General features: G+C 36.5%; 1 protein-coding gene across 1 annotated transcript in view; it reads right to left on the bottom strand.

The window, feature by feature from the left end:
- TMEFF2 (transmembrane protein with EGF like and two follistatin like domains 2) overlaps window positions 1-25,954 on the bottom strand; it is a 245,232-nt gene that overhangs the window by 50,100 nt on the left and 169,178 nt on the right. Inside the window, exon 6 of the mRNA XM_012436626.3 lies at window positions 355-503. Within this exon, the coding sequence (XP_012292049.1) occupies window positions 355-503 (149 nt within the window). The remainder of the gene's footprint in view (window positions 1-354; window positions 504-25,954) is intronic.

Below are 25,954 nucleotides of genomic sequence, written 5' to 3'. Positions count from 1 at the left end.
TTGCTTTTAATTTTAAGGATGCCTAATAAATTATTAGATTCTTTTAAAAAATGTTTTTGACTTTCTTTTTTCCCTTTGCAAGAAAAATGTCTGCTATGTTGTGAATATTAGCTTCTGTGTTTGTGGCATTGTGACAACACAGTTCCATTGTATAGAGATAGATCTGGACTGTTGCTGAGAGCCCCTCAAACTCCTATAATTGACACAAATACTACAGTAGACTCTACCATCTATTGTAAATACAAACTGCCTTTTGGAAATGGAATAGCTGTCTAATAAGGAGTTTTCTTCACTTTTCATTTTTGCACAAAGACTAAAAACATTCTTTGAAATGAATTTTGGTGTGAACATTACCTTGGCATCGACCCAAAGACAGGACTTCAATTTTCTCCTGTTTCTGACACGATGCTTCTTTGATTTGACATGCATTATCATAAGATTTCCCATCAGAAGCACAGAGGGGATTGAAGTTGGTTTGAGAACAGTCAATGTTACACACACACCTAAAAAAAAGAGATAAATAAAAATATATAACACCAATAGTGTTGTTACCACATTATAAATAAAACACAAATGAAAGAATTGCTAAGTTGACAAAATGCAAGTTGGTAAAATTGAGTTGTATCTTTCCAGGGAAGTTCCTCCACTTTTCTACCTGAGAAGAAAAGAAACACAGAACTAATGGAAAATAATTCAAAAGACTGAGCAATGAATGAAAAATGAAAAGGTGCCAGGTGCAGTGGCTCACCCCTGTAATCCCAGCACTTTGGGAGGCCGAGGCAGGTGGACCAGAAGGTCAAGAGATTGAGACCATCTTGGCCAACAGAGTGAAACCCCGTCTCTACTAAAAATACAAAAATTAGATGGGTGTGGTGGCAGGGTACCTGTAACCCCAGCTACTCGGGAGGCTGAGACAAGAGAATTGCTTGAACCCAGGAGGTGGAGGTTGCAGTGAGCTGAGATTGTGTCACTGCACTCCAGCCTGGGTGACAGAGACTCTGTCTCAGAAAAAAAAAGAAAGAAAAAGAAAGGAAAAGGAAAAACTAAAAGATGATCATCAGTTAATCTCTGTCCTGGAACTTTTAAAATATATACATAAATTTCCATGCTGATGTCTGCAGAATATGAATAGGCTGAAGTAGTCATGAAACTCTGCTTTAGATTTTTCTTAAATTGAATCTTATTGTTCCTTCTTTTCTTGAGATATTTGAATGGTTAAAGCTTGTGGAAAACTGACTCAGAGGACAGTTCAGAGAAAGCAAACAATTATTTGGCAAGCAATCAGGAGTGATATTTCTTTGGTATAAATAAGGATGCACATAAAACGTACTAAATGGAAATCTTCAGTGGTCCTTAATATTTTGGGGGGGGCACAAAACCCTTTGGAAAAATGAAAGTATGGATCTCTCCCCAGAAATGACCATATTCATATAAACAATGCTTCTGTATACAATTTCAGGCTTGTCTTAGGCCCCTATAAGCATATATGAACCCCCTTTCCAGGTATACACCACTATTTTTCTACCTCTCATTTTAAATAATAAAATAATAAATACAAGTTGATTGCCACTCATGATATTAATATTTTTCTATAATCTAAATAAAAATTTGGTGATTTAATGAGAATTAGGTTACCTAAACTAGAAGAATTAAACATTTTAAAGCAAATTTTACATGATTCTTCCTATATCTTTATACTTCTCTATTATTCTGAATATTGTATCTTGTGTGTTTTTTGGTGTGTGTGTACAAACATGTTACAACGTTAGAATATAAACTCATATTTTAAATTTTTATTAATATTTATGATGTTTTTGTAAATATACATTTCTCAAAGTCATAAGGCACACATTTTTACCTCTATATATCTTACTGAGTGCTAGGCATACAACGGCAAGCAGGTTACTACATGCTAGACTCTCAACATGTATTGCTTTATTTAATCCTCACAACAGCTGTCTTACAGACTAGCGATATTACATAAGGTTAGACAACGGTAAATTGTGGAATAAGGACTCACTTACAGATTTGTGAAGCTAAAACCCAACCCCTTCTCTCTAATACCACAGACTGTGTGTTACTAGAATCTCCTGGAGAACTTTTAAATATCTAGATTCATGAGCAGATTTCTGGGCCCCAGTAAATCTGGAGTAGCTGCTAACATTCTATATTCTTAAGTAGTCATCCTGGCACCAGACTCAATTCCTGGGATTCACTGCTTGATCAGTCTGTTGATTGAGTGAGAGAGGGTTTGTCTACACACCAGTGCATCTCAGACTGTAGTCCTTCGACCATCTGTGTCAGAATTACCTAGATTGCTGTTTAAAAATGCTGGCAGAAAATGTGCTAATGAACTTAATTTTTTTTTTGTAGGAGAATTGCTTTAGGAATGCCTGATTATTTTTACATTTACCTATTTAGGAACAAATAGCTAGAACAGATGGCAACCATCTCTAAACACTTAACTCATTGAGGAGCGGTGTTCCTACCTCAGCTTTGACGTTGCCATGTGATCACAAGCTACTGGAACATGACATTGCTACCTCAACTGATTCTTGGCATCTGAAAATCTGAGATCAGGAGCTGCCTACATGTTCAAAGAGCTTCTGGTCCTTACAGAGTGGATGTGGAGAAGTGACTATGTAGGCCAAGCCTTAATTGTTGTACTGAATAAGTAAGGAGTGGGGAGGTTGACATTTGCGTTTTTAAAGATGTAGTTTATTTTGCCTTCCAACCAGTTTAGATTCTAACTGTTGTTGTGTTAGACTCTAGGAATTATCTCCTTCAATGTCTTTTATAAAGTCATTTGTTCACAACAGAAAAACAGAGAGAAAGGTATGTTCTGCCATTTGTCTAAGTAAATGGTAAATTAGATAAGATATCACGGCTTCGAAGGTATCTCCCAATTAAGTCCAAAGAAACTTAGAAATGTACACCATATATATATATACAGACAAAAAATAATTGACAGTTCAGAAACCCATTCTATAGCATGACAGAATGGTGCAAAGGGAACAGAGATGGTGATTTGGTTTGTCTGTGTCCACACCGAACTTTCATCTTGAATTGTAGCTCCCATAATTCCCACATGTTGTGGGAGGGTCCTGGTGGGAGATAATTGAATCATGGAGGCAGGTTTTCCCATGCTATTCTCATGATAGTGAATAAGTCTCACAAAATCTGATGGTTTTATAAAGGAAAGTTTCCCTACACAAGCTCTCTTCTCTTGTCAGCTGCCACGACTTTCACCTTCCACCATGTTTGTGAGGCCTCCTTATCCACATGGAACTGTGAGTGCATTAAACCTCTTTCTTTTGTAAATTGCCCAGTCTCGGGTATGTCTTTATCAGCAGTGTGAAAATGGACTAATACAGAGACAAAGATAAAAGTTAATCAAATTAGACTGGTTAGTATCAATGTTTCAGTGAAAAATTCACTTAAGGTTTAACACCAAATTGAATAATTGTGCAGGATATTTTACAAGATTCTCCTTTTCCAACTGGTATATTTATTTTAGTTTATTTTTTTCAGTTTGACTAATCTGATTTTAGTTTCACAGCTTTTCTGCTGCTGATATCCTCTCACCTTTCCTTTCCTAATATTGCTCACTCAAGGCCTCCTTTCAAGATTTGCTTCCTCTGGAAATTCCTGGCTCTTGTTGCCTCAAATAAAGCCTTTCATGGAATGGCTAAGAAACAGGTATAGACAGTGATGTTTTTATTATCGGCCCAAGAGGAGGACATAGATTCATTCCTCAAGGTGAAAGTTTTCCAGGGATCTAAGCTTCAGGAAAGCATGGATTATATTGGTCTTTTTCTCAATTGCCTATCCTCATCATTAACTTCCATCTTTGCTCCCTACTTTATATACTTGTATATATTAAATAAATGCAAGAGTAAATTTTAAAAAACTTCCTATGACTCTTAGCAATCATTGGAAATTGGAAATCTATGGAGAATATATATAGTTTTTGAATAAGTGGAAGAAACTTCAAATATTTGCTAAAATGGCTTGAAAACAATGAAGCTGGCCAGGCATGGTGGCTCATGCCTGTAATCCCAGCACCTTGGGAGGCCAAGGTGGGAGGATCACCTGAGGTCAGGAGTTCGAGACCAGCCTGGCTAACAGCAAAATGCTGTTTCTACTAAAAATACAAAAATTAGCCAGATGTGCTGGCAGGCGCCTATAATCCCAGCTACTCAAGAGGCTGAGGCAAGAGAATTGCTTGACCCAGGTAGGCAGAGGTTGCAGTGAGCTGAGATCCTGCCACTACACTCTAGCCTGGGCAATGAGTGAGACTCCGTTTCAAAAACAAAACAAAACACAAAAACAATGAAGGTTGGGGAAAAGGAAATGGGACTAAATGATCAAGGACCCACCATTTCTATGTTTCCAAAAGCCCAATGGACTCTGATTACATAATTATTTACTATATTCCATGTAGCTATGTGTATTAAGCTTATTTAATTAGAAAAACATGCAGGATTCCAGGACCGTGGTCTGAAGCTGTAAGTCCATCTTGATCTCTATTTGCAGTGACTGAATTACCTTTGCATTCCTCAACTTGCCCAATACCTTGTACACATGAAACTTTCAATAACTACCTGTTGAATAGGTAACTAAATGAAACGAATGAATACACTAACAATTTTACATTCTTAAAGAAAGGTGGTTGCTGTTACTATCTCCATCTTACAGATAAGAAAATTGAGACTTGGAGATGTCTCACAGCTTGAAAATGGAAGAGCCTAATTTCAAATCTGGGCAGTCTGATGCCAGAACCTGCCCTGTTCTGCATACTGAAAGTACAAAGAAAGACCCACATTCCTATCATTCCCTGATTAAAGGAATCCTTTGAGTAAATAGGAGTTGAAAAACAAAGTTATGTCTACTCTTGGAGTACCTAACATTCATGATTTTATGAATTTAAATCACATTGACTCTTGGTTTTTGCCTTTCTCAAACAAGTAATCCAGGAGTCTTTTTTTTTTTTTTTTTTTTAACCATTGGGATATATCAGTGAATGTTAGTTTTAAGACATTGCAAACTAAAACCTGATTTTAGAATTAGTCACTAATTTTATGGGCATTAGATTAATCTGACTATCTAAAGCATCAGTTGCTCAAAATATTTTGTCCTTAAATAAAATGCTATATAAACATCCACAGAAAAACAAGTATTTATATGCACATACACACACACACACACACACAAAAATGTATAGCTCAATGGACTCTACCGAAGCTACAAAATTAGAGGGTTTTAGCATTAATTTTTTTCCAAATGTCTGCTTTGAAACTTTTAAAGAGAAATTGTGGGAAGTTTACAATCATGGGGTATAGGGTGTTTTGTGTGTTTATGAGTGAAAGAATTTGTGTATGTTGTGTGTGGGGGTAGGCTCACACCCACCTCCGTGGTACATTTACTGCATTGGTAATGTGCCTATTTACTTGTTTATACCTCTACTTTTCTGCAACCTTCTTAAGGGCAAGGTGTCTTACTTACCTTTGATGTCCTGGTACCTAGTACAGTGCCTTACAAACATCTTCAATAAACGGTTGTTGAAAAAATTACTGAGAGAATGGCAGATGGTGTTGGAAGGAGTTGAAACTGTTCATTGTGCTGTACGTTAGAACCTAGGAGACATAACTCTGGGCTACTTGGCAGATGGGGGGTCTCCAAAGGAGAGGTGGTTCCTGAAGAACCAAGGCTCACTGTCTTCCTTTTATTTGTGTCTCCACAGACCAAGGAAACTGGGAACAAGGACTTAGTAACCTCAATGGTGTCAATATCCAATTGGGGCAAGAAAATGCTTTCATCAGCCAGGCTACTACTTCTCGTTTGTGGTATTTGTACAGTTTCAGGCACCAGTATAATATGAACATGATAGCAACTTGTAGTTTATTGCTATGGTAAACCACTGAAAACCATAAGGCTCTGATGAAAAGGTGACAGAAGAGCCCGGTGTAGTGGTGTATGCCTGTAGTCCCAGCCACTCAGGAGGCTGAAGCAGGAAGGTCACTTGAGGTCAGGAGAGCAGCCTGGGCAAAATAGTGAGACCCTGTCTCTAAATAAACAAATAATTAAAAATATGTTTTAAAAATTAAGAAACGAAAAGGAAAAGGTAGCAATTATCATATAATGTAATGGTGAAACTGCAGGTCACTTAGCGGCTTATGTGAATTAATCAAGGGTTTTTCTTTCTACAGAAATGAAAGTCACACATTTTTGAAAACAGAAACTATCCCTTCACTGCTTTTGGCAAATAATTACATTATTATTCATTCTGAGAGGAGTAACTAGTTAATTATAGCATGTCACAAGTATTTTATGTGAGCCAAGGATTTGTAAGGCTGAGGACTGCACGAATGCCTTTAAGGTTTTTTTGTGTGTGTTTTCTTTTCTTTTCTTCTTATTTTTTTCAAGCTATCTGTCTTTGACATTTTGACACTGAGATTACATAGATCTCTTTTCTTCTAGGCTACAAAGAAAAAGAATCAGCCTTACTCAAAAATAATACTTTCAGGGGTCTGTATGTGGTAATACTACCCTCTGAAAATCCTTCAAAGAAAATTAACATTGACTGAAAACATTAGCTCTCTGAATTATAAGACAGAAGAGAAATAGGAAATAGTTTTTAAAGACCACTTGATGGAGTAAGGAACCTAAATTATAGGAAGTAAAAGGTAGCATTTGAGACAACTCACATACATTTATAACTATCTCATCAATGCTTTTGGGGGGTTTGACATTAATTTAATTCCCTGCCTCACTTAAAATGGCTCTTCCACGGATGCTCTGCAATGAGTTAAATAAGCCTCTCTGTGTATTTAGAAGTGTCTTGTCATCTGCCAGAATGTGAGAATGCAGAACCTGGCAGCTAGCAAATTACTTATTCATGTGTCTGGTTTGTGGCTGCCCTCTAATTTCGCTAGATTTTGTTTCATCTATTAAACATAGCTGTCACTTATTCCTCTCTAAAGGTTCTTGACTCGGTGTCCATACCGTATTTTGACCATACAATATTCCTAGTCAGTTTCAAAGCACCCAGCTGCGCTGCAGTGGGGCTGGCTTTCTGGGTTGTTTTGGACCTTGACTGTGGTTTCGTTTCCCTTGAGGCTGTCTCTGGGGCCATTATGCAGACCCTCTCTGGCCTGGCCAGTAAATGAGGTCAGAGCGGCTGTCTGTGCTCCCTGTCAGATCCGTAATGGATGAACTGCATTATATTAATAACAGTAAAAACAGTGTGTACCTTTCATTCAAGATGCTTGTGATACTTTAAGCCCATTTACTCATTAACTCTCACATCACTCCTTTTGATGGAACTTGATTATAAGTATTTTATCTGTAAGGAAACTGCAGTGCAGGAATGACTGAATTGTGAGAGAATAAAATGAGGTAAAAGACATGAAAATGCATTGGAAAATAAAACCCTCTATTCAAAGGGTAGAAAAGCATTGACTGACTGGTAGGGCTACTAAGTCTTTTCCCATATCAGGTCTCAGGTGACTTTTTTTTTTTTTTTTAACTTAGAGTGGGCAATCCTTTTAGTTTTAAAATCTAGGAGGAAAGAATAATGCCCTTCTCCAGAAACATTACCCAGGACTGCATTCAGGTTTTCCAGGGTGGCCAGGCTTCTCTTGCACGTGGAAAAAGCTTAGTTGCCATTAGTATCAATCTCTTTATAAGGAGGCAAAACATAGAAGTTGGCCCATTATATGTGGAAGGTCTTGGGAATACTGGGCCTCACTGATCAGAAATAGACTAGGACAACAAATGGTCAATCAAAGGAAAACTGAGATGCGAAACTCTTGCCCTTGGTGGCCCCAGAACTTTCAGAAACAGAATCACGTATTGAAGAGGGGGAACTATTGCTGGGAAAGAGACTGATAGCTACACGTTGAAATAATGCCTAATTATAGTAAATGTAGATGGAGAATTTGACTAGAGGTTGGAATCTGGCATTAGATAAACCTGTATTTAATGCAGGCTTTCTTACTAGCTGGATGGCACTGGGCTACATAACTTTCCCAAGCCTTAGAATCCTCACCTGTGAAAATGCAGATAATGACTCAAGACTATAGTCACTAAATGCTTATCAACTGCTTAACAGTTTCTGAGAAGTTGTAATCAAATAAATATTGTCCATCATTAACTTCTGGCTTTCAAATCCTGGATTTCAAATTCTGGATACATATCAAAATCTTCTGTGGAATATTTAGAAAACCCAAATGCTTGGGTTGCAACTTAGAGATTCTCATTTAGAAGGTCTGGTGTGAGGTCTAGGTAATCGCTGGTGTCAAAAATGCTGCAGGTGATTCTGATGTGCAGCCATGGTGAGTTGCAATTATATTGGATACTCTTTCTCACTCTCTAAGAGATTTTCCAAATTTACTGTATGTAAGATAGATTTATCATGGCAAATTTTGGTGCAATAACATCTGGAGGTGCATTCAGAAATCAGTATCTTAAAGCAAGTTAGCTCTTTCTGTGGGACAAGGTTTGCATCCCCTATTGAGAAATCCCAGCTACTCTGGCTCCAACCACATCTTTTTTCTCTTTCCTATTCATTCCATTATAAGAAATTTAATATTCTCGTTTCATGTACACTATTCAGTGACATGCTTTAAAAGGCTTTATTCATATGACACATACTTCATGCAATATGTGTTTGGTGTCAGATGACAGGAACAGGTGATTAAACATACTGATCAAAAAACATCAGTGGCAGAGCGGTCAGCAGAATTAATTTGCCAAGTAAAACCAAAACCAAGTGGCAAAAAATGGAGGTGAAATTATCGTGAGGCTCTCCAGTGTCTGGCGCCTTGCTCCAACTTCCTTATGACTCTTTTGTTTAATGCCGTAAGATAGGGAGGAGGAGGTGGAAAGTGAACTATCTGGAAAGAAGAGTAGGATTTAGATGAAGAAGAGTGGTGGAGAGAATGCCTGGGGAAACGTATGGAGGAAGACAGTGCACAGTGTGCTGGGAGGATCACAGATAGATCAGTCTGATTAGAACGAACTCTTCCCATCCAAAGTGGCTGAACACAACACTCTAAACAGATTGCAAAAGGCCTCCCAATTCCAGTCCAAGGAGTGACCTTTATCTTCTGGGCAATGGGGAGTCCTGAAAGCTTTCTGAGCACAGTGTGATGAGAAGGTCAACATGATGAAAGCGGTACTTTAGAAAGATGATGCTAGCAGGAGAGTGCAGGCAGAGGGACTAGTTTCCAGGCTATTGCTGTTAGGTATAGCGACAAGGAAGGAAAGCCCTAGAGCCAGACATTAACTATATGGAAGAAAAGGAAGAATCATTAGGGCTTGGTGGCTTGATACTTAAGGCATATGATAGTGAAGTACTAAAGCAAAAATGTCACCACCATGTCCTTCCTGCTCTACCCTTTGCTGCTTTTTTTCCCTGATTTGTATTACGTTCCAAACTAGAAACTTATTACAGGAGCTGCCAGGGAGGCAGCGGTGTGTGTGACTCAGGAAAGGTTTCTTTCCTCATAGGGAGGGTTTTCTTTCTTCACTAGTGGGATAGAAGCAAATAGGCTTCTATCACAACAGTGATAGCATGCAAGCACCCTTAGCTACAGTTGAAGGAGAACAATGCCTTGTATTAATGTGTACTGTGCCTGGTTGCAGGGTTGATTTAAAATGACTGGAACAAAACCATAGGGGCAGTAGAGACTTATTAACGACCACTGTGTTGGTGAGTAAACAAGGCTCCTTCCAAGGCAGAAGTTGCTCCCATGCCCCTCTTCAGTATATATGATAGATGGAAGCAAGATTTAACTCTCCATCCATTGTCACGGATCACGATTGCCTTTTCCTCAGGATTATTTTTTCTTTTTAGAAGTAGCTGCATTTACATCTTAAAATAATTAAAGCAAACAATTCTTCTTACTCATGTACATTTTTAAAAGTATCCTGAAGCAAAATTCCTCATTAGCATCATGTGGATGTGCTTGCTCATTAAGCTGGAAAATATATTCAATAACCAAGGGTAACTTTGTGATCACAGAGAAGTGTGGTTGCTCCAACTGGATGGGTCTTTATACACACCAGAGTCAGGAAGCATGAAAACCCCAGAATAAAAAGTTGGAAGGAAAAACAATACAATAAAGTTACTAAAACAATCACTTTTGAATAATGTGATAGACTAGATTCCCACTCGCTCCATTCTGTCATTATCATATTGAACTTTAAAGCACATTCCCAAGCGCCAGGACTCCCACACCCACTTTGGTGACCCGGGTGGCTTCATGTTTTTGATTTACCAACTGGCCCTCTGGACTATGCTTTCACTTGACAAAAGGCTTTTAGGAGTAAATGTGTATGAACATCATTACAGTTTAGATTTCCCATGAAACTGCAATTTCACATCATGCCCTTGGATTTTATCCATGAAAGATAAGAAATGACGAATGAATTATAGCTTTGCATTTTGATAAAATTGCTAGTTTGAAAATAATTGGCTACTACATTGTTCAGGTGGTTTTTATTTGTTTGGCTTATGTTTGTTTATCTTATTACAAGAGCACTCATGATAATTATTTTCAGAGAACACAAGGTAGTCCTACCAGGTGATATAGCACATCTCCTTTTGTTAGATAATTGGGTCAGTTACAGGATCTTTTGTATTTTTTTTTGTTCCTTGGCTCTCAGGGATCTCAGAGATAATCAGTGAGTAAGTGTGTGTGTTGTGAGTGTGTGTATATAAAATGAATGACAGGTAGTATATGAAAACAACAAATCCTCAATTTAACAAGTTTCAATAGACCTTTTTCATCTTATGATACAAAGGTAGGAAAATAAGGTGACATTTGTGTACTTGCAACAAATCATCTGGAATTAATTCTTAGTGTCTTTGTAACATGTTATTTCCCAATTGATGTTTGCTAAAGATTATACTGTTATAATTGAGTATAAAAATAAAGTACTAATTAAATCATGCTGGTATTAACTAACCCTTCATAATTAGAACTTATAGCAAATGTTTACCCTTTATGATTACATCAATCTTTTACTTATTAATTTTGGGGTCAATTTAATTTAAATTTACTTTAAAATAATATTTAATACATATTATACCATGCTATAATAAATGTCATAATTGAATAAAGACAAATGTCTATAGGAGTACTTACTGTACCTGAAACCTGGAAAGATAGGAAATATAATTAATGTAGGAGAATGCCTTAATTTTATCTTTAATGTTATGGTTCTTAAGAAAAGATCAAAAGTAAATATGCTAAATGTTTGCATCTCTTAAAGTTAGGTGGTAGAGCACAAGTATTATATTACTTTTGATAGTTTCAAAACACTGTACTTTATCATTTAAAATAAAAATATTAGGTTTGACATTTTGCTTAAAAATGATTAAATTACCAATCTTGGTAAATAGTTTTTGCATGATTTTGGTCAGAAAAGTTTATTTCTAAGTTGTTTAAAAAGTTTATTTCTAAGTTGTTTAAACAAAATTCGAAAAAGAAATATGTGCATGGAGACATTCCACTGGACCAAGATAATGTTTCTTTGTAAATAACTATTATTTATTTATTTATTATACTTTAAGTTCTGGGGTACACGTGCAGAAGGTGCAGGTTTGTTACATAGCTATACACATGCCATGGTGGTTTGCTGCATCCATCACCCTGTCATCTACATTAGATATTTCTCCTAAAGCTATCCCTCCCCTAGACCCCCACCCCCTGACAGGCCCCCACATGTTCTCATTCCTAAGGGGGTGTTGAACAATGTAAATAACTATTTAAGATTGAATTTAACACTCACTTATGAGTGAGAACATGCCATGTCTGGTTTCTGTTCTTGTGTCACTTGGACACAGGGAGGGGAACATCACACACCACACACTGGGGTCTGACTAGGGGAGAGATAACAGGGGGTGGGGGCATAGGAGAGGGATAGCATTAGGAGAAATACCTAATGTAATTGATGGGATGATGGATGCAGCAAACTACCATGGCATGTGTATACTTATGTAACAAACCTGCACGTTTTGCACATGTACCCCACAACTTAAAGTATAATAAAAAAATAAAAATAAAGTTAATGAAAGTGGAAAGAAAAGATTGAGTTTATGTCTGTATAAAAGCGACTTTCAAGCAGAGTTTATTATACGAAGGGAATCATCTCTCTCTTTCTCCTCATCTTATGTGTTTGCCTACTAAAATGTTAAACTCAAAAACACATGGTGGCATTTTAGTTTACAGGCTCAAGCCAGCCATTCCTCATTGACTTCCTGCCGTATTGCCGGTGAGTTTTGATTGCTCTGAGAGCGGACTGTGTGGCCAGAAATAGTTGTGAGCTATTCTGAAACTCTCGGGATGAAGGACTTTAAGTAGAAATGTTTGAACATTTTGCCTTGAAATAAAAATGCTTCTGAGTTTCTCACAAATCTGAAGCTTTAAAAAGTAAGAAAGGAAAAGATCTGTGAGTACCTTCCTAGAGTGAACCCCAGGTAAGGTCCTCTTGTCAAAGATGTTTGGAAGTCTGCAACTATTACTGCCACTTTTTCTCCCTTTTTTCCCCCACCTAGGAATATACATTTTAGTTTACCACAGATCTCATTTAATTCAGTTGAATCCCATAGGTGTAGCTGAGCATCTACTTGGTAACAGGTACTAGGCTGACCATCAGAGACAAAGATGATGCTTGTGATTACAGCTGGTAACAGAGATCACAACAGAAGGAGGAAAACAAATATTCATAAAACAGAGTCATCAGAGCTTGGCTTTGTTAGCATGAAGACATATTTTGCTATCACTGAGGAGTAATAATTACTTCCACCTGGCAGGCACAGAAAGCTTTCACAAAGGATGGGATGCTTAAGCTGGAACTTGGAAAAGGGGTAGAATTTCAGTAGTTGGTCTCCCTGGTGACTTGTAACAAGAGGACACGTAAATCCTTTCTCTACTGAGGATTTCCGCCTAACAGTGTCATTCTCGTTCTCATCCCAGATGAATCAAGTAACTCAGAATTGTATTTTAACTCAAATCTATTATTTACTCAACAAGCATTTTTTAGGTACTGATAATGGGCTGAATTCCTCATTGCAAGATTCACGGGTCTATGTGTTTTTCACTAAACCACGTGAACAAAACAGGTTGGAGATTAAGTGACTATAGCTACAGATAAAGAAGCAAAGAACCTAGGAGCATCCAACCCAGGAAGGAAGCATTCCCCAATGATAAAGAGCATGGTTGGAGCCCTGGACTCTCAGGAATCACTGAATAATTTACTGATTGGAAGGACACTAAAGAAATGCTAAAAAATCAAACAGGAATCCCCATGAATTCATTCATTCACTCAACCATTCTATGTGGAGTGGCTACTCTGTGCAAAACACTGTGCTAGGGGCAGGGAAGGCAGAGGAACTTGATAAATTCACGTAGGAAAGGATCTAGCAGAGGAGAATCAGCGAAGACTGCAAGGGTGGTAGGAAGACAAGAATGAACTGGATAAACAATCCATATTGTTTTTAACCTGGATGTACAAAATGGTTCTGCTCTTGGCTTCATCTCAGAAGACTTTTTAAGCTGCATAATCAAATGTAGACTTTTTTTTCAGTAATAGTAAGTGGACTCTACAGGAATGTAATATGTTTTTAAATGAGTGTTTTGAATTACTTCTAAGAGGAAATATCATTTTAATAAAACCAATAAGCTATTAACAAATACTAGAGTTATCATCAGTTATTACCTGAAATTTGGCAACATTTTTATTATTTTAATTTGTTTGGTGATTGTATATATTATATATAGTGTGTAAGGGAGATCAGATTCATCCTTATCCATTCTAGTATTCTATTTTATACATCGTCAGTCTTCTATTTTAAGCAAGCTCAGTTATGATCTCTTTAAATTCAAAATATTTTTTATTTTTACATATTGTATCTTGTTTTCAAAGCACATATCTTTAAGTGCCATGCTATATATGGACATAGAATAAAACATAAATTCTGTTTAAATAGTTATAGTTGATTACAATTTAAAATCACTGGGTGATAACTTTTGTTGTGTCTCTGAATAGTATGTGTTCTACACCTTTCTCACTGACATAGGTCTACTGAGACTGGACAGTTACTAGGCAGGCAGATTTGAAGCATGCTTAGATTATCATCAGACATATTCAAGGTACGGTGGGACCTAGGCCAACAAACCATGCAGGATACTTTCATTATTCATCCAAATGTTGTATTAGCTAGGGGCCCCTTCACAGGAGTTGAAGTTTAAGTTTATATTTTCCTTGATAAAATGTTAGCCCTAAGTAAATGAGCTGGTTTGTTCTCTAATTTAGGATTTTTTTCCTAATATGCAAAAATACTTTTAAAATGTAAAGTTCTAATCAAAAGTAACAGAATATGATTAAAAATGTGCAAAATATGTAAAAAGAAATGTGATGACTTTAACTTTGTATTCATACTCATAGATCACAGAGTCACTTGGATTACAAAATATTCATTATTATTGTAATATTAAGAAAAATTATCAGTATATAAATTGGAATATAAAGGTATAGAAAAATTAGTAAAAGTGTATACTAATTAAAAATACTCTTTCCTGATTGTAGAAAAACCTAGAGGCTAGTCCAGAATTAGGATACTAAGATGCTCAGGATATAAAAACAGCAAAAGATAAGTCCATATGTATAAATTACCAGGGAAATAAAAGAGCTTCTGAATTGCTCTCCCATTTCTACTTTGCCTTTCCTCAAGTCAGCTAGGGCAATGCCTTTAAAACGTAAATGAGAATCATTCCCTTGCTCCAAATCTAGCAAAGGCTTTCTCCCCTTGGACCTTAGAATAAAACCTGTAGTTCTGACCATGGTTCATGAGGCCATGTGCCATCTGGCTCCTGATTACCTATCCTATTTTATTTCTGATCAATCGTATACACTCTTTCTGTGCTCAACCACACTAGACTTTGACTGCTCCTCCAACATGCCACATGCTTCTGCCACCACCACTTTTTCACTTGCTGTTCCCTCTGCCTGGAATGTCCTAATCTCAGATACTTGCATGGCTCAAATATTACTTTTCTGAAAAGCCTACCTGACTGCCCTATCTAACACAGCACCAATTTCATCTCTGAATCATGGTATGATATTACATACTTGATTTTTGTTTTTTTTGAGACAGAGTCTCACTCTATCCCCCAGGCTGGAGTGCAGTGGTGTGATCTTGGCACACTGTAACCTCTGCCTCCTGGGTTCGAGCGATTCTCATGCCTCAGCCTACCAAGTAGCTGGGATTATGGCGTCTGTCATCATGCCCAGCTAAGTTTTGTATTTTTAGTAGAGACAGGGTTTCGCCATGTTGGCCAGGCTGGTCTTGAACTCCTGACCTCAGGTAATCCACCCACCTTGGCCTCCCAGAGTGCTAGGATTATAGGCATGAGCCACCACACCTGGCCCATACTTGATTTTTTTAATTGTCTGTTTTCTTCACTAGAACATACACTTACACATACAAAGTGACCTCATCCGCTTTGTTCAGTGTTGTATTTTTCACAACTAGAACAATGGTTGATACAAAATAGACAATCGGTAAATATTTGTTGAAAAAAAAGGATAAATGAATGAATATATTCTGAATTTAGAGTATGCTTAAATTCCAGTGATCTAGACATAAAGTTTAGATTCAAATTATATGATTCATTAGATCAATGCACGTTGTTTTGTTTCAATTATCAAAAAAGTATTAGTTCATTTATACATATGATAAATATTTGTTAATTTTTAGTAAATGCTTAGTTAAGTGGATGTGCAATAGATATTTGTTGAATAAATGGAGTATCTACCATGTACAAGTTATTAGACATTTTGGTATTTAATTAGCAAACAATGGTCCAAATACCCCTAATAGGTAGAATAAATTATTTTAAACATGATGATGAATTTCATGCCCTAAAGATCAGTAATCAGTGAGAACGGTTAAGGTTCCCAGAGTTTGAGAGCCCTAGGATACATGCAGTGCATACAATTAGCCTTTTCATTATCTCTGTACATTCTTGGTATTAAAAGCCATTTATATAATTTTCATATTTTTTCATTGTGATGCCCAAAATGGCTTAGATTCTCTGTCTGAATCTGCTTATTCTGAACAAAACCTCAATCAGCCTTTTCTTTCAATGGTTACTTAATCTACCAATCTTTGTTATCAGTGTCCTTAAGATCACCTATCCTTCAAAGTATGACTCCATATTAATTCCAGAGGTGGAAAATGATTGAAGGTTACTGTCTGTTGTAAGCCTTTCCCAACTGAGCAGTTTCTTCATCTTTAGACAATTCAGTGTATGTCTAATTTAAGTAATTTGATCATTTGATTATTCTGATCTGACTTCCGATTATACTTGCATCAAGACATATATTTCATTTCAAAGAGGCAGGGACAGCTACTGAAAAATGAATAAACTTGGGCCTGTTTTGGTTGAAAGTACTTTCTGTGGGTTCAAAAGTTTAGGTAGAACAAGATGAAAAATGAATATCAATGTATTACTTATGCAACTATTATTAAATCACGGACTGCAACAGAAGGCATGTTAAATATTATATAAATACTTTGAAGTGAAACATGTTGCCTTTTTGCAGGCAATGTTTTTATTTTGACTATGATTTCTAGAGCCTACTACTCATAAGCTATCTTTGCGGTAAATGTAGTTAAGGCAAGCAAATGCAAAGCAGATAATACCTCCCTTTGCTTGCTTAGAGAGACTTCTTGGGGAGCAATGTTCTTCTGCCTTCCTGATACATGTGTTCTATCTGGGGAGACAGCATGTTGTTAGCTTTGTGCCTACTTAACATTAGGGATTGGGCTGTATCTTGATATGTAAGGTTTTGGCTAAAAAGGATTATAAAAATTGAATCTAAAAATGATAGCTGTGATTTGTTATTGGCATATTTTTATTGACAGAGGGACATTAAAATGGCTCAATGGCATTCAAGAGGCTTTCACTGAAGCTTTTTTTGCCAGGCTGGTAATGACTAAAATGTATACAGGGTTTTAGATGCTCATTCCAAACTTGGTCCATTTGGCTACATAATCTGCAATATGTGTGCCCCTTTAAAAAAATTTATAATTAAAGCTGCAACTGTGGCTAAATTGCACATACTAGGGTGTACTTTTTTTTTTAGGGTATACTTTTTTTAGAGGCTAAAGAATGATTATCCTGTTCACAATGTTTTTAAGAAGAAGAAAGCACAAGCATTTTATATATAATACACTTTGAAGTAATTGTATTTAAACAATCCACACTAAATAAAAGGGCAACTATATTTTTAAAAGATAATGCATATGTAGGAAACAATGGTGATCACTTAATAAGTGGCTGAAAACATTTGAAGTATGACATTTAGGAGAGAGTTCATTTCTATGAGAATATACATATGATTTTACTTGGAAGTGGAACCAGAGCTTTCAGGTTGCTTGAGAGACTAGGGTCCATTCTCTTTTCTTTGAAGCATAATTCCAGTGTCACAAATGCTAGCATTGTCTCACTGTATCATCATACAGTGTCTTAGTTCAAGCAATCACTGTGTCAGTCTAAATTAACTGAAAGTATAGGCTTGCAGTCTTAGAAAACAAAAGAAGTTTTTATAGGACAAGACACTTAAAATAATGTTGTTTAAATATAAGGCCTGTTCAGAGATGTACCAATATATCTCTTCAATGCCTTGGGTCACACAGGAAGGTACTCACTTTTTAGCCTACAAATTCTGAATACTACTTTAAATAGAGGACAATGGTGGTACCAATATTTGGGACTGTGGCCTTATCATAGGACAGAACTTGCGCATGGACCAAAGCTGATAGAATCCCATGAATCGAGAGATACAAGTGAATATGGCCATACTGCCTAAAGTAATTTATAGATTTAATTCTACCCCCATCAAACCACCAATGACCTCCTTCACAGAACTGGAAAAAAAAAACACTTTAAACTTCTATATGGAACCAAAAAAGAGCCCGCATAGCCAAGAAAATCCTAAGCAAAAAGAACAAAGCTGGTGGCATCACGCTGCCAGACTTAAAGCTATACTACAAGGCAAGAGTAATCAAAACAGCATGGTACTGGTATCAAAACAGAGACATAAACCAATGGAACAGAACAGAGGCTTCTGGAGCAACACCACACATCTACAACCATCTGATCGTTGACAAACCTGACAAAAACAAGCAATGGGGAAAGGATTCCCTGTTCAATAAGTGGTGTTGGGAAAACTGGCTAGCCATGTGCAGAAAGCAGAAACGGGACCCCTTCCTGACACCTTACACTAAAATTAACTCCAGATGGATTAAGGACTTAATCATAAGAGCTAACACCATAAAAACTCTAGAAGAAAACCTAGGCAAAACTGTTAAGGACATAGGCATAGGCAAGGACTTCATGGCTAAAACACCAAAAGCAATGGCAACAAAAGCCAAAATAGACAAATGGGATCTAATTAAACTTCGGAGCTTCTGTACAGCAAAAGAAACAATCATTAGAGCGAATTGGCAACTGACAGAATGGGAAAAAATTTTTGCAATCTACACATCTGACAAAGGGCTAATATCCAGAATCTACAAAGAACTGAAACAGATTTACAAGAAACAAACAAACAAACAAACCCATCCAAAAGTGGGTGAAGCATATGAACAGACACTTTTCAAACGAAGACATATATGAAGCCAACAAGCATAAGAAAAAATGCTCATCATCACTGGTCATTAGAGAAATGCAAATCAAAACCACATTGAGATACCATCTCAAGCCAGTTAGAATGGTGATCATTAAAAAATCTGGAGATGACAGATGCCGGAGAGGATGTGGAGAAATAGAATCATTTTTACACTGTTACTGGAAGTGTAAATTAGTCCAACCATTGTGGAAGACAGTGTGGTGGTTCCTCAAGGATCTAGAAATAGAAATTCCATTTGACCCAGCAACCCCATTACTGGGTATGTTACTGGGTATGTACCCAAAGGACTATAAATCATTCTTTTATAAAGACACATGCACACACATATGTTCATCGTGGCACTGTTTACAATAGCAAAGACCTGAAACCAACCCAAATGCCCATCAATGATAGACTGGACAAAGAAAATGTGGCACATATACACCATGGAATACTACGCAGCCATAAAAAACAATGAGTTTGTGTCCTTTGTAGGGACATGAATGAACCTGGAAACTATCATTCTCAGCAAACTGACACAAGAATAGAAAATCAAACACTGCATGTTCTCACTCATAGGCAGGTGTTGAACAATAAGAACACTTGGACACAAAGAAGGGAGTATCACACACTGGGGTCCATTGTAGGGGCTACAGGAGGGATAGTGGAAGGGAGGGTGGGAGAGGGATAATGTGGGGAGAAAGGTCAGGTATAGATATGGGGGGATGGTGGCAACAAACCACCTTGCCATGAATGTACCTATGCAGCAATCTTGCATGATCTACACATGTACCACAGAATCTAAAGTACAATTAAAAAAAAGAAATCAGGGTATAGGGAGCTGAATAGGATGATTTTCATTTTCATTCAACATTGTCTAATTAACTGGTGAATACCTGTCTACATTTGTTTATTAACAATTCAAAATTAGATTAGATTGGTCAAGGGTCATTTATTTTATAATCTTTTTGGACACTACAGGTTGATCATGGCAACTCAAAACTCTTCAGTAACTATCTGCATAAGGCACTCAATTAAACGACTAATATCAGTTTAATCTCATGCCTCATCAACTAAAACATGAGCTGTGAAACACTAATACTCACTCCTGGCTTAAGAAGGCCCTGCTCTTAGTAGATGAAATATGCCAAGGATCCTGTGAGTCCATCTTACAGCCTTTCACACTTTCATTCATGTTCTTTTAGCAGCTAGTTATTAGAAGTCCAGTGAAATAGGATGTTTCTCTTTTGCAACCAGTGAATGAAAATCAGAGTCCTAAAGGTGCTATCCTCAAATGGACTGAGAAAAAGAAGCTAAGTTGTGTTTTATTGAGCATTATCAAATATTAGATCTTCCAATTGAGTAATAAAGAAGCATGGCAGAAAGCTACAGAAGAAAAATTGCAAAGCAGAATTTTAGTGTTTTCATTCATGTAGTCATTTACTCAACAGATCTGTGCTGAATAGCTAACAAGTGGCATCACTGTTTTTTGGATACAACGATGGGAAAGACAATACCCTATAGTCAAGAGGAAGAGACAAAAGATTAATTACAGACTGTTGTTTTAGAGGCAAATCCAAGGCTGCACGATTAACTGAGCTTGGGGTGTGGTGGAGTGTCAAGGTTTCCTAGAGAAGGAACATAAACTGAATAGGACTTGGTTGGGCACAGAAGTGGGAGACAAATCTCCAACACAGAGGAAAGAATTTATGCCCAAGCATAACTTGGAGGTATGCACAGAGGCATGAAGCCATTGTTTAAGGAGCTACACGTGGCTTGGTAGAGCTAGAGGTCCCCACGTACCAGCGAGAGGAGTGCAGTGAGGCTGGAGAGGCAGGTGGGGCCAGATCATGCAGCAGGTATATGACCTGCTAAGGACTTTGAAATTAACCATGTGGTAGGTGTATGACCTGCTAAGGACTTAGAAGACACAGGGAGCTTTGACAAATGGGAGCAGAAGAATGACAGGGAGAGATGCCTATTTTAGAAGTACCCTCTGCAGGAGGAATAGGAATCAATTAGAGAGATTGAGACAGGAAGCAGGGAGACCAGTTCAAAAGTCATATATCAACATAGTGGAGAAATGAGGAGGCCTGGATTAACTATGTGATTATACCTTTTGGCAGCACTCAACACAGATGATCTTTCTTTTCTTTTTCTCACTTTTTGTGTGACCACTCTCTGCTGGTTTTCCTGGTACCTCTGTCTCCCCCTTCTCAGCCTGTTTAATACCTCTTTTTATCTTTCATGCTTTATAGGTTGGTGTTCTTCAAAGCTCAATCCTAATTCCCCTTTTCCTCTCTTTGCGGTTTTTCTCTAGGCAATCTCCTCTGTTCAGTCTGACAAGTTCAAATTTATTTTTCCAGGCCGGAATCCACTAGAACCCAGCCACTAGAATTCAGCTGCCTGCTTCACATATCCACTTGGGTGTCTCACTGGCACCATAAACTCACATTAAAAATTAAACCCTTGTTCCTTCCACAGAAATTTGCTTTTACTTGAGTTGACCACCCCCCTCAGTAATTGGTATCTACATCCACCACGTGGTTAGGTTCGAGGCCTATGAGTCAGAGTTGATATATCCTCTCTCACCTCTCACTCTAATCTTTCACCTCTTTACCTGACTTTCCTCACTGCTACCTCAGGTGACAAGCTTATCAAAGATAACAAGCCTTCGGTTTGTTGATGGAGTCAGAGCAAGAGATTGGAGGGGAGGGGAATTTTTACCATTTGATTCTATGAGGATAATAAATTCTACTGGAGTCAGTAAAAATGCAAGCCTTGTTAGAGGCAGTTTTTGTTTATCTGAGTCTCGGATTTCTATCCTCTCTCAATAAACAAATATTATTTCTAATTGGCAAAATTCATTTGAGATAGCCAGGAGAAAAAAATCTATCTAACTGTGTTAGAACTTCTATATCAAAAAGTGAGAGGTAAAGGGCTTCAACGTTTCCTCTTTGCTTTTAGCTTATCCTTATTACATTCAATTTCTTTTTACCCTTACATATTGAGACACCATAAATAACCACTTCCTGATTCTCATTCCTTCTCAGTTTTACAAACATTTCTCACTTATTCATACTCTTTATTCATTTAGAGTAGTTGTATTTCTTCCCCTCATTTTTATTCAACCATTACTTAAAAGAGGATTTGATTGACACCTATTGAATTGATGTCCTATATCTTGGCAATGCTGGGTGAGGATCGGCTGGAAATAGTGCTAGACTAAATCTCCTCTCCTCTTTTTTCCCTCTTGCTCTTCCCCACCCAAATCCCCTGATGATATCCGTTTGAAACTTTAATTCAATACATTTTCAGGCAGCAAAATATAATTATTTAAACATTTTAAATTCATGAATTTGAGAATCTCATGCATTAACTGGCAAAATTAGTTTTTCCATGATTTAGGCAAATTTTTGTTTGTCCACCTGTGTTTTTTTCAAGGTAGCAAAATAACTTGGCCGTGTTTATGTAGTAGCCAGGATACACTAAAATCTTATTCTTAATTTGCTGTACTTATGTGATCAATTCCTTCTAGCCACAATTGTATTAATATTATTATATAATATTATTCTCAATTACACACATTCATATAACATCTACTGTACTGCTTGGTATTTAAAGCAAAATATTCTTAGAAATAATTTTATATTTTGTACACATCTATTATAAATAAAACAAATAAATAAAAGTAAATAAATATCTGGTTGATATTTTTCTATTAGTCACAATTGCAGTATATTATGTTGAATTTTTTTTATGTTAACCATCACATGCCATCTATTTGATTTTAGTAAAGGAGTAGAAATAGGCTATACTTTTTTTTTTTACTTGTACTATGAGAACTCTTAAAGCATAAAAGATGGTAATAAATTACTCAACACATCTTCATTAGAATCACTGTTGAGAAGTATTAGAAATCTTTTCATTTAGGTTAAGTCATACAAAATGTGTTCTTTCAGCTCACAGTGCCCTCAAATATATAAATACATAGTCACTGATCTCACTTTGGCTAAACAATTCAAATAACGAAAAAATAAAACCACATTGCACACCAGGAAATTAACTTTGACTTAATTCTGAGCTTAAGGAAGGGAAGATAACTCTACCATAATGGGTGCACATTCAGAAAAAATAATGTAAAAATAGTTTTGAAAATTTGTTTTTAGAATTGCTTCCTTCCTCTGAAATGATGATTATAACACGCACAAAATATTACATTTTTAAATGTTGTCTTCTTATTTTTTTTCCCTTTCAGGGTCCTTGTATTTTGCATTGGCTTTTCCTAAGATATAGTTATATTCAAGTTTGCACATTTTTCTTTACTAAGAATAAAAGGCATTGAAAAGGTGCTGGATGGTGATTCAATAGGACAGACAAGGTTAATCTAATAATTAGAATAATGTATAAACTATGTTCAAAATGATTAGAACACCACATGGAGAATTTGTTTCAATGACGAGAATAATTTTAAAGGCCTTCAGGTTTCATAATGTAAAAAATTTAGTGCAATTATACTATTTTTCTTTGCTCACATGAAGTGTTCTCTTTCAGAAATGTGTCTGAGCAGACATACACACTAAAATAGTAGGTTTCATACTATGCTTCTAGGAAACCATTCTGTTGGGAGCAGAACCAAGATGTTCTGTCACTAAAATAAAATAATAGCAGCTTTTTTTCCAGGCTCTGAGGAAAACAGGTTAAAAAAGAAATTTTTCTGAGTTGTAAGTTTTTCTTTCCTATCCTCTTTTTTCTAGTATTGTTGGTTCTTCAATTTGCCTAGTGGCATGTGCTGCTAAATCCAACAAGATGAATGAACCAAGAACACACAAGAAACAAGATAAATCTTACATATGTTAATTCTCAAATATATGTTATGAATCATTACTTTTTATGTGTGGAGACTTGCATACATATAAAAAGTCATATTTCTGCAGATGAATTTCCTTCTAATTCAATTCAATTAAAATATCATTATTTCATGAATCTTTTCAACAAATACCAAGATTTTCAGGTGCTCAAGGACTTAAATATGACTGCAAACCACTGAATTATAATGCTAAATTTACTTATTATACATCTATATTTAGTGTAAATTGCAATCCAGGTATTTTCAACTGTATTTGAGAATCAGGAGTAAGTATGATTGATTATATCTTGTATCGTTTGAGCTCATGAATTTCTCTGAAATAGCAAAGAAAATACAAAGAAGATAGAAAATGCATTAGCCCATGTCTGTGTTGGGAAAGTTATTTTCAAAAAGTGTTATGGTAAGGGATACTATTAATGGCTGCATATCTAATTTAACTTGAGACCTTGAAGATGGTCTCTAGTTTGCATTCCATTAAAAGTTTTTAATAAGATTTCAACAAAAATAATAATAAAAGCATTCCATTTCACCTTTGCTTCTCCTTAACAATTCAAAGTATCAATTATAATATAACCTTCATTTGACTTGCAACCATCTCTGTATCTGTGCTTTCAACAGCATATTGAATTGTATGCTAATACTTTAAAGGCAAAATACATTTCTTGTTTTACTTTTGAACTTTTGTTCTATTTTAAAGTGACCTCTCGACTACACTATTTAATAGTTTTTCTTAAGCATTGATCATTTAGAATAGTTTGAAAAGCATATTAAAAAGTTTAAGAATACCTAGTCTTCCCTTAACATCTTATTGAGACTGTATCTTTGCAAGCACACGTGTTGTCTTTCTTTTTAAATTATCGCACCAATACTACTCCAGGGTTGAGGACACTTACTCAATTTTCTTTGATTTTACCAGTCACTTTCCTAGGAGAACTGATCACAGGGCTCTTAGAAGAACTAGGATGAAGCAGGACATCAAAGAAAGAAAATGGAATTTTGATTATTGAAGGTTCCAGAGTTCTTCCTCCCTTTAAAGAAGTATAGAAATTAAGAAAGGGAATAGAATAAAATTTGAAAAGAAAGAAAAATGAGAAGATATAGAAAAAGCCAAAGGGTGAAACAGACACAAGAGAATTATCTTTCAAAGCAGAGTCTACTGTTCCCAGATTTTCTTCTTACCCTTGATTCCTCAATTAATCGGTGAATAAACCATAAATTCTCTTTTCTCAAAGTCTGGCCTGCAAAGAAGATAAACTAGGGGACTCTGGGAATCGGCTCCAAATGGGCAGGGTGGTGGAGAGATGAGTCCCCCTCTGTGGGGGCAAAGTTAGCCCCAGTGGGAGCAATAACGCGGGGTATGTGGACTGCAGGCTGATTAGCTAGGGTAGTTTGCAAAGAGGGCTATAAATATTTCAGGAATATTTTTGTCAATTTAACTTACTATGTAGAAAATGCAACAGAATTTGTAGTTTATTTATTACCAGTAAATAGTCTTAACTGTTTGGGCCGTGGTGAGAAGAGCTTCTACACAGCTCCCAAGTGACACCTAAAGACAGAGATAAGTCCTAGTATAAGAAAATTAAGGCTCATATTAGAAGGAGACATACAAAATTGATTTATACTCTATGTTCCTTTGTTTTGTTGTCATTATTTAGAAAGGAAAGATTAATTAGTGGAAGCTGTATCTTGCCTGTATATGACATGTATTTTAATTAATAGCCAATTAAATTGCTAGCTTTTCTTCCTAAAAGTCAGTGTTTGACTTATACATTGTTAATAAACTTAAGGGAGATAAAAATAAAAGCTAAACTACATACTCCAGAGTATGTATGGAGTATATACCTTGTGGGGCAAATATACTGATTGAAAGTGAGAAATGATTTAGGAGTCGGATAACAGAAAAGCATACAAGGAATCAAGATCAAAGAGGGAGTTACTCAAGGGGGCCTGGGGCTTTGTTAATAAGCAAGGCTTGGATGACTTAAAGACTGTCTTCCTAGTTACTAATTTTGTAGTATATGTGGGCCCCTGACTGAAAGAACAGAGACCACAGTAAACCTGAGATCACTTTAAAGGATAACCTTGGCTAGACCTGAAGCGGAAAGAAGAGATAGCAAGACACAGTTTGATAGGAGAAGATCCAGGACTCCATGTGCCATAACTAAGAGTGACAAGATGCAAGCCAAAGTGTGGATTTGAAGAACTACTCCAAGAGCATCATAATCCTTGGTAACACTGGGCTATGGAGAATAACTTCAAAAAAAAAAAGGAGCAGGGGCAGATGGAGGTGTGGGAAATCTAAGGAATTCTGAAAATCTGAGTGAGCTGAAGTAAAGAGGACAGATGTCTTCAAATACGGAGAAAACAAATACAGGAACTAAGTCCTTAGCTCACAGC

The sequence above is a fragment of the Aotus nancymaae genome, unplaced genomic scaffold, assembly GCF_030222135.1.
Source record: "Aotus nancymaae isolate 86718 unplaced genomic scaffold, 86718_ANA_hifiasm-v0.15.2.pri h1tg000008l, whole genome shotgun sequence".
In the NCBI taxonomy this organism is placed as follows: Eukaryota; Metazoa; Chordata; class Mammalia; order Primates; family Aotidae; genus Aotus; species Aotus nancymaae.
This window is presented reverse-complemented; position numbering and strand designations above follow the sequence as displayed.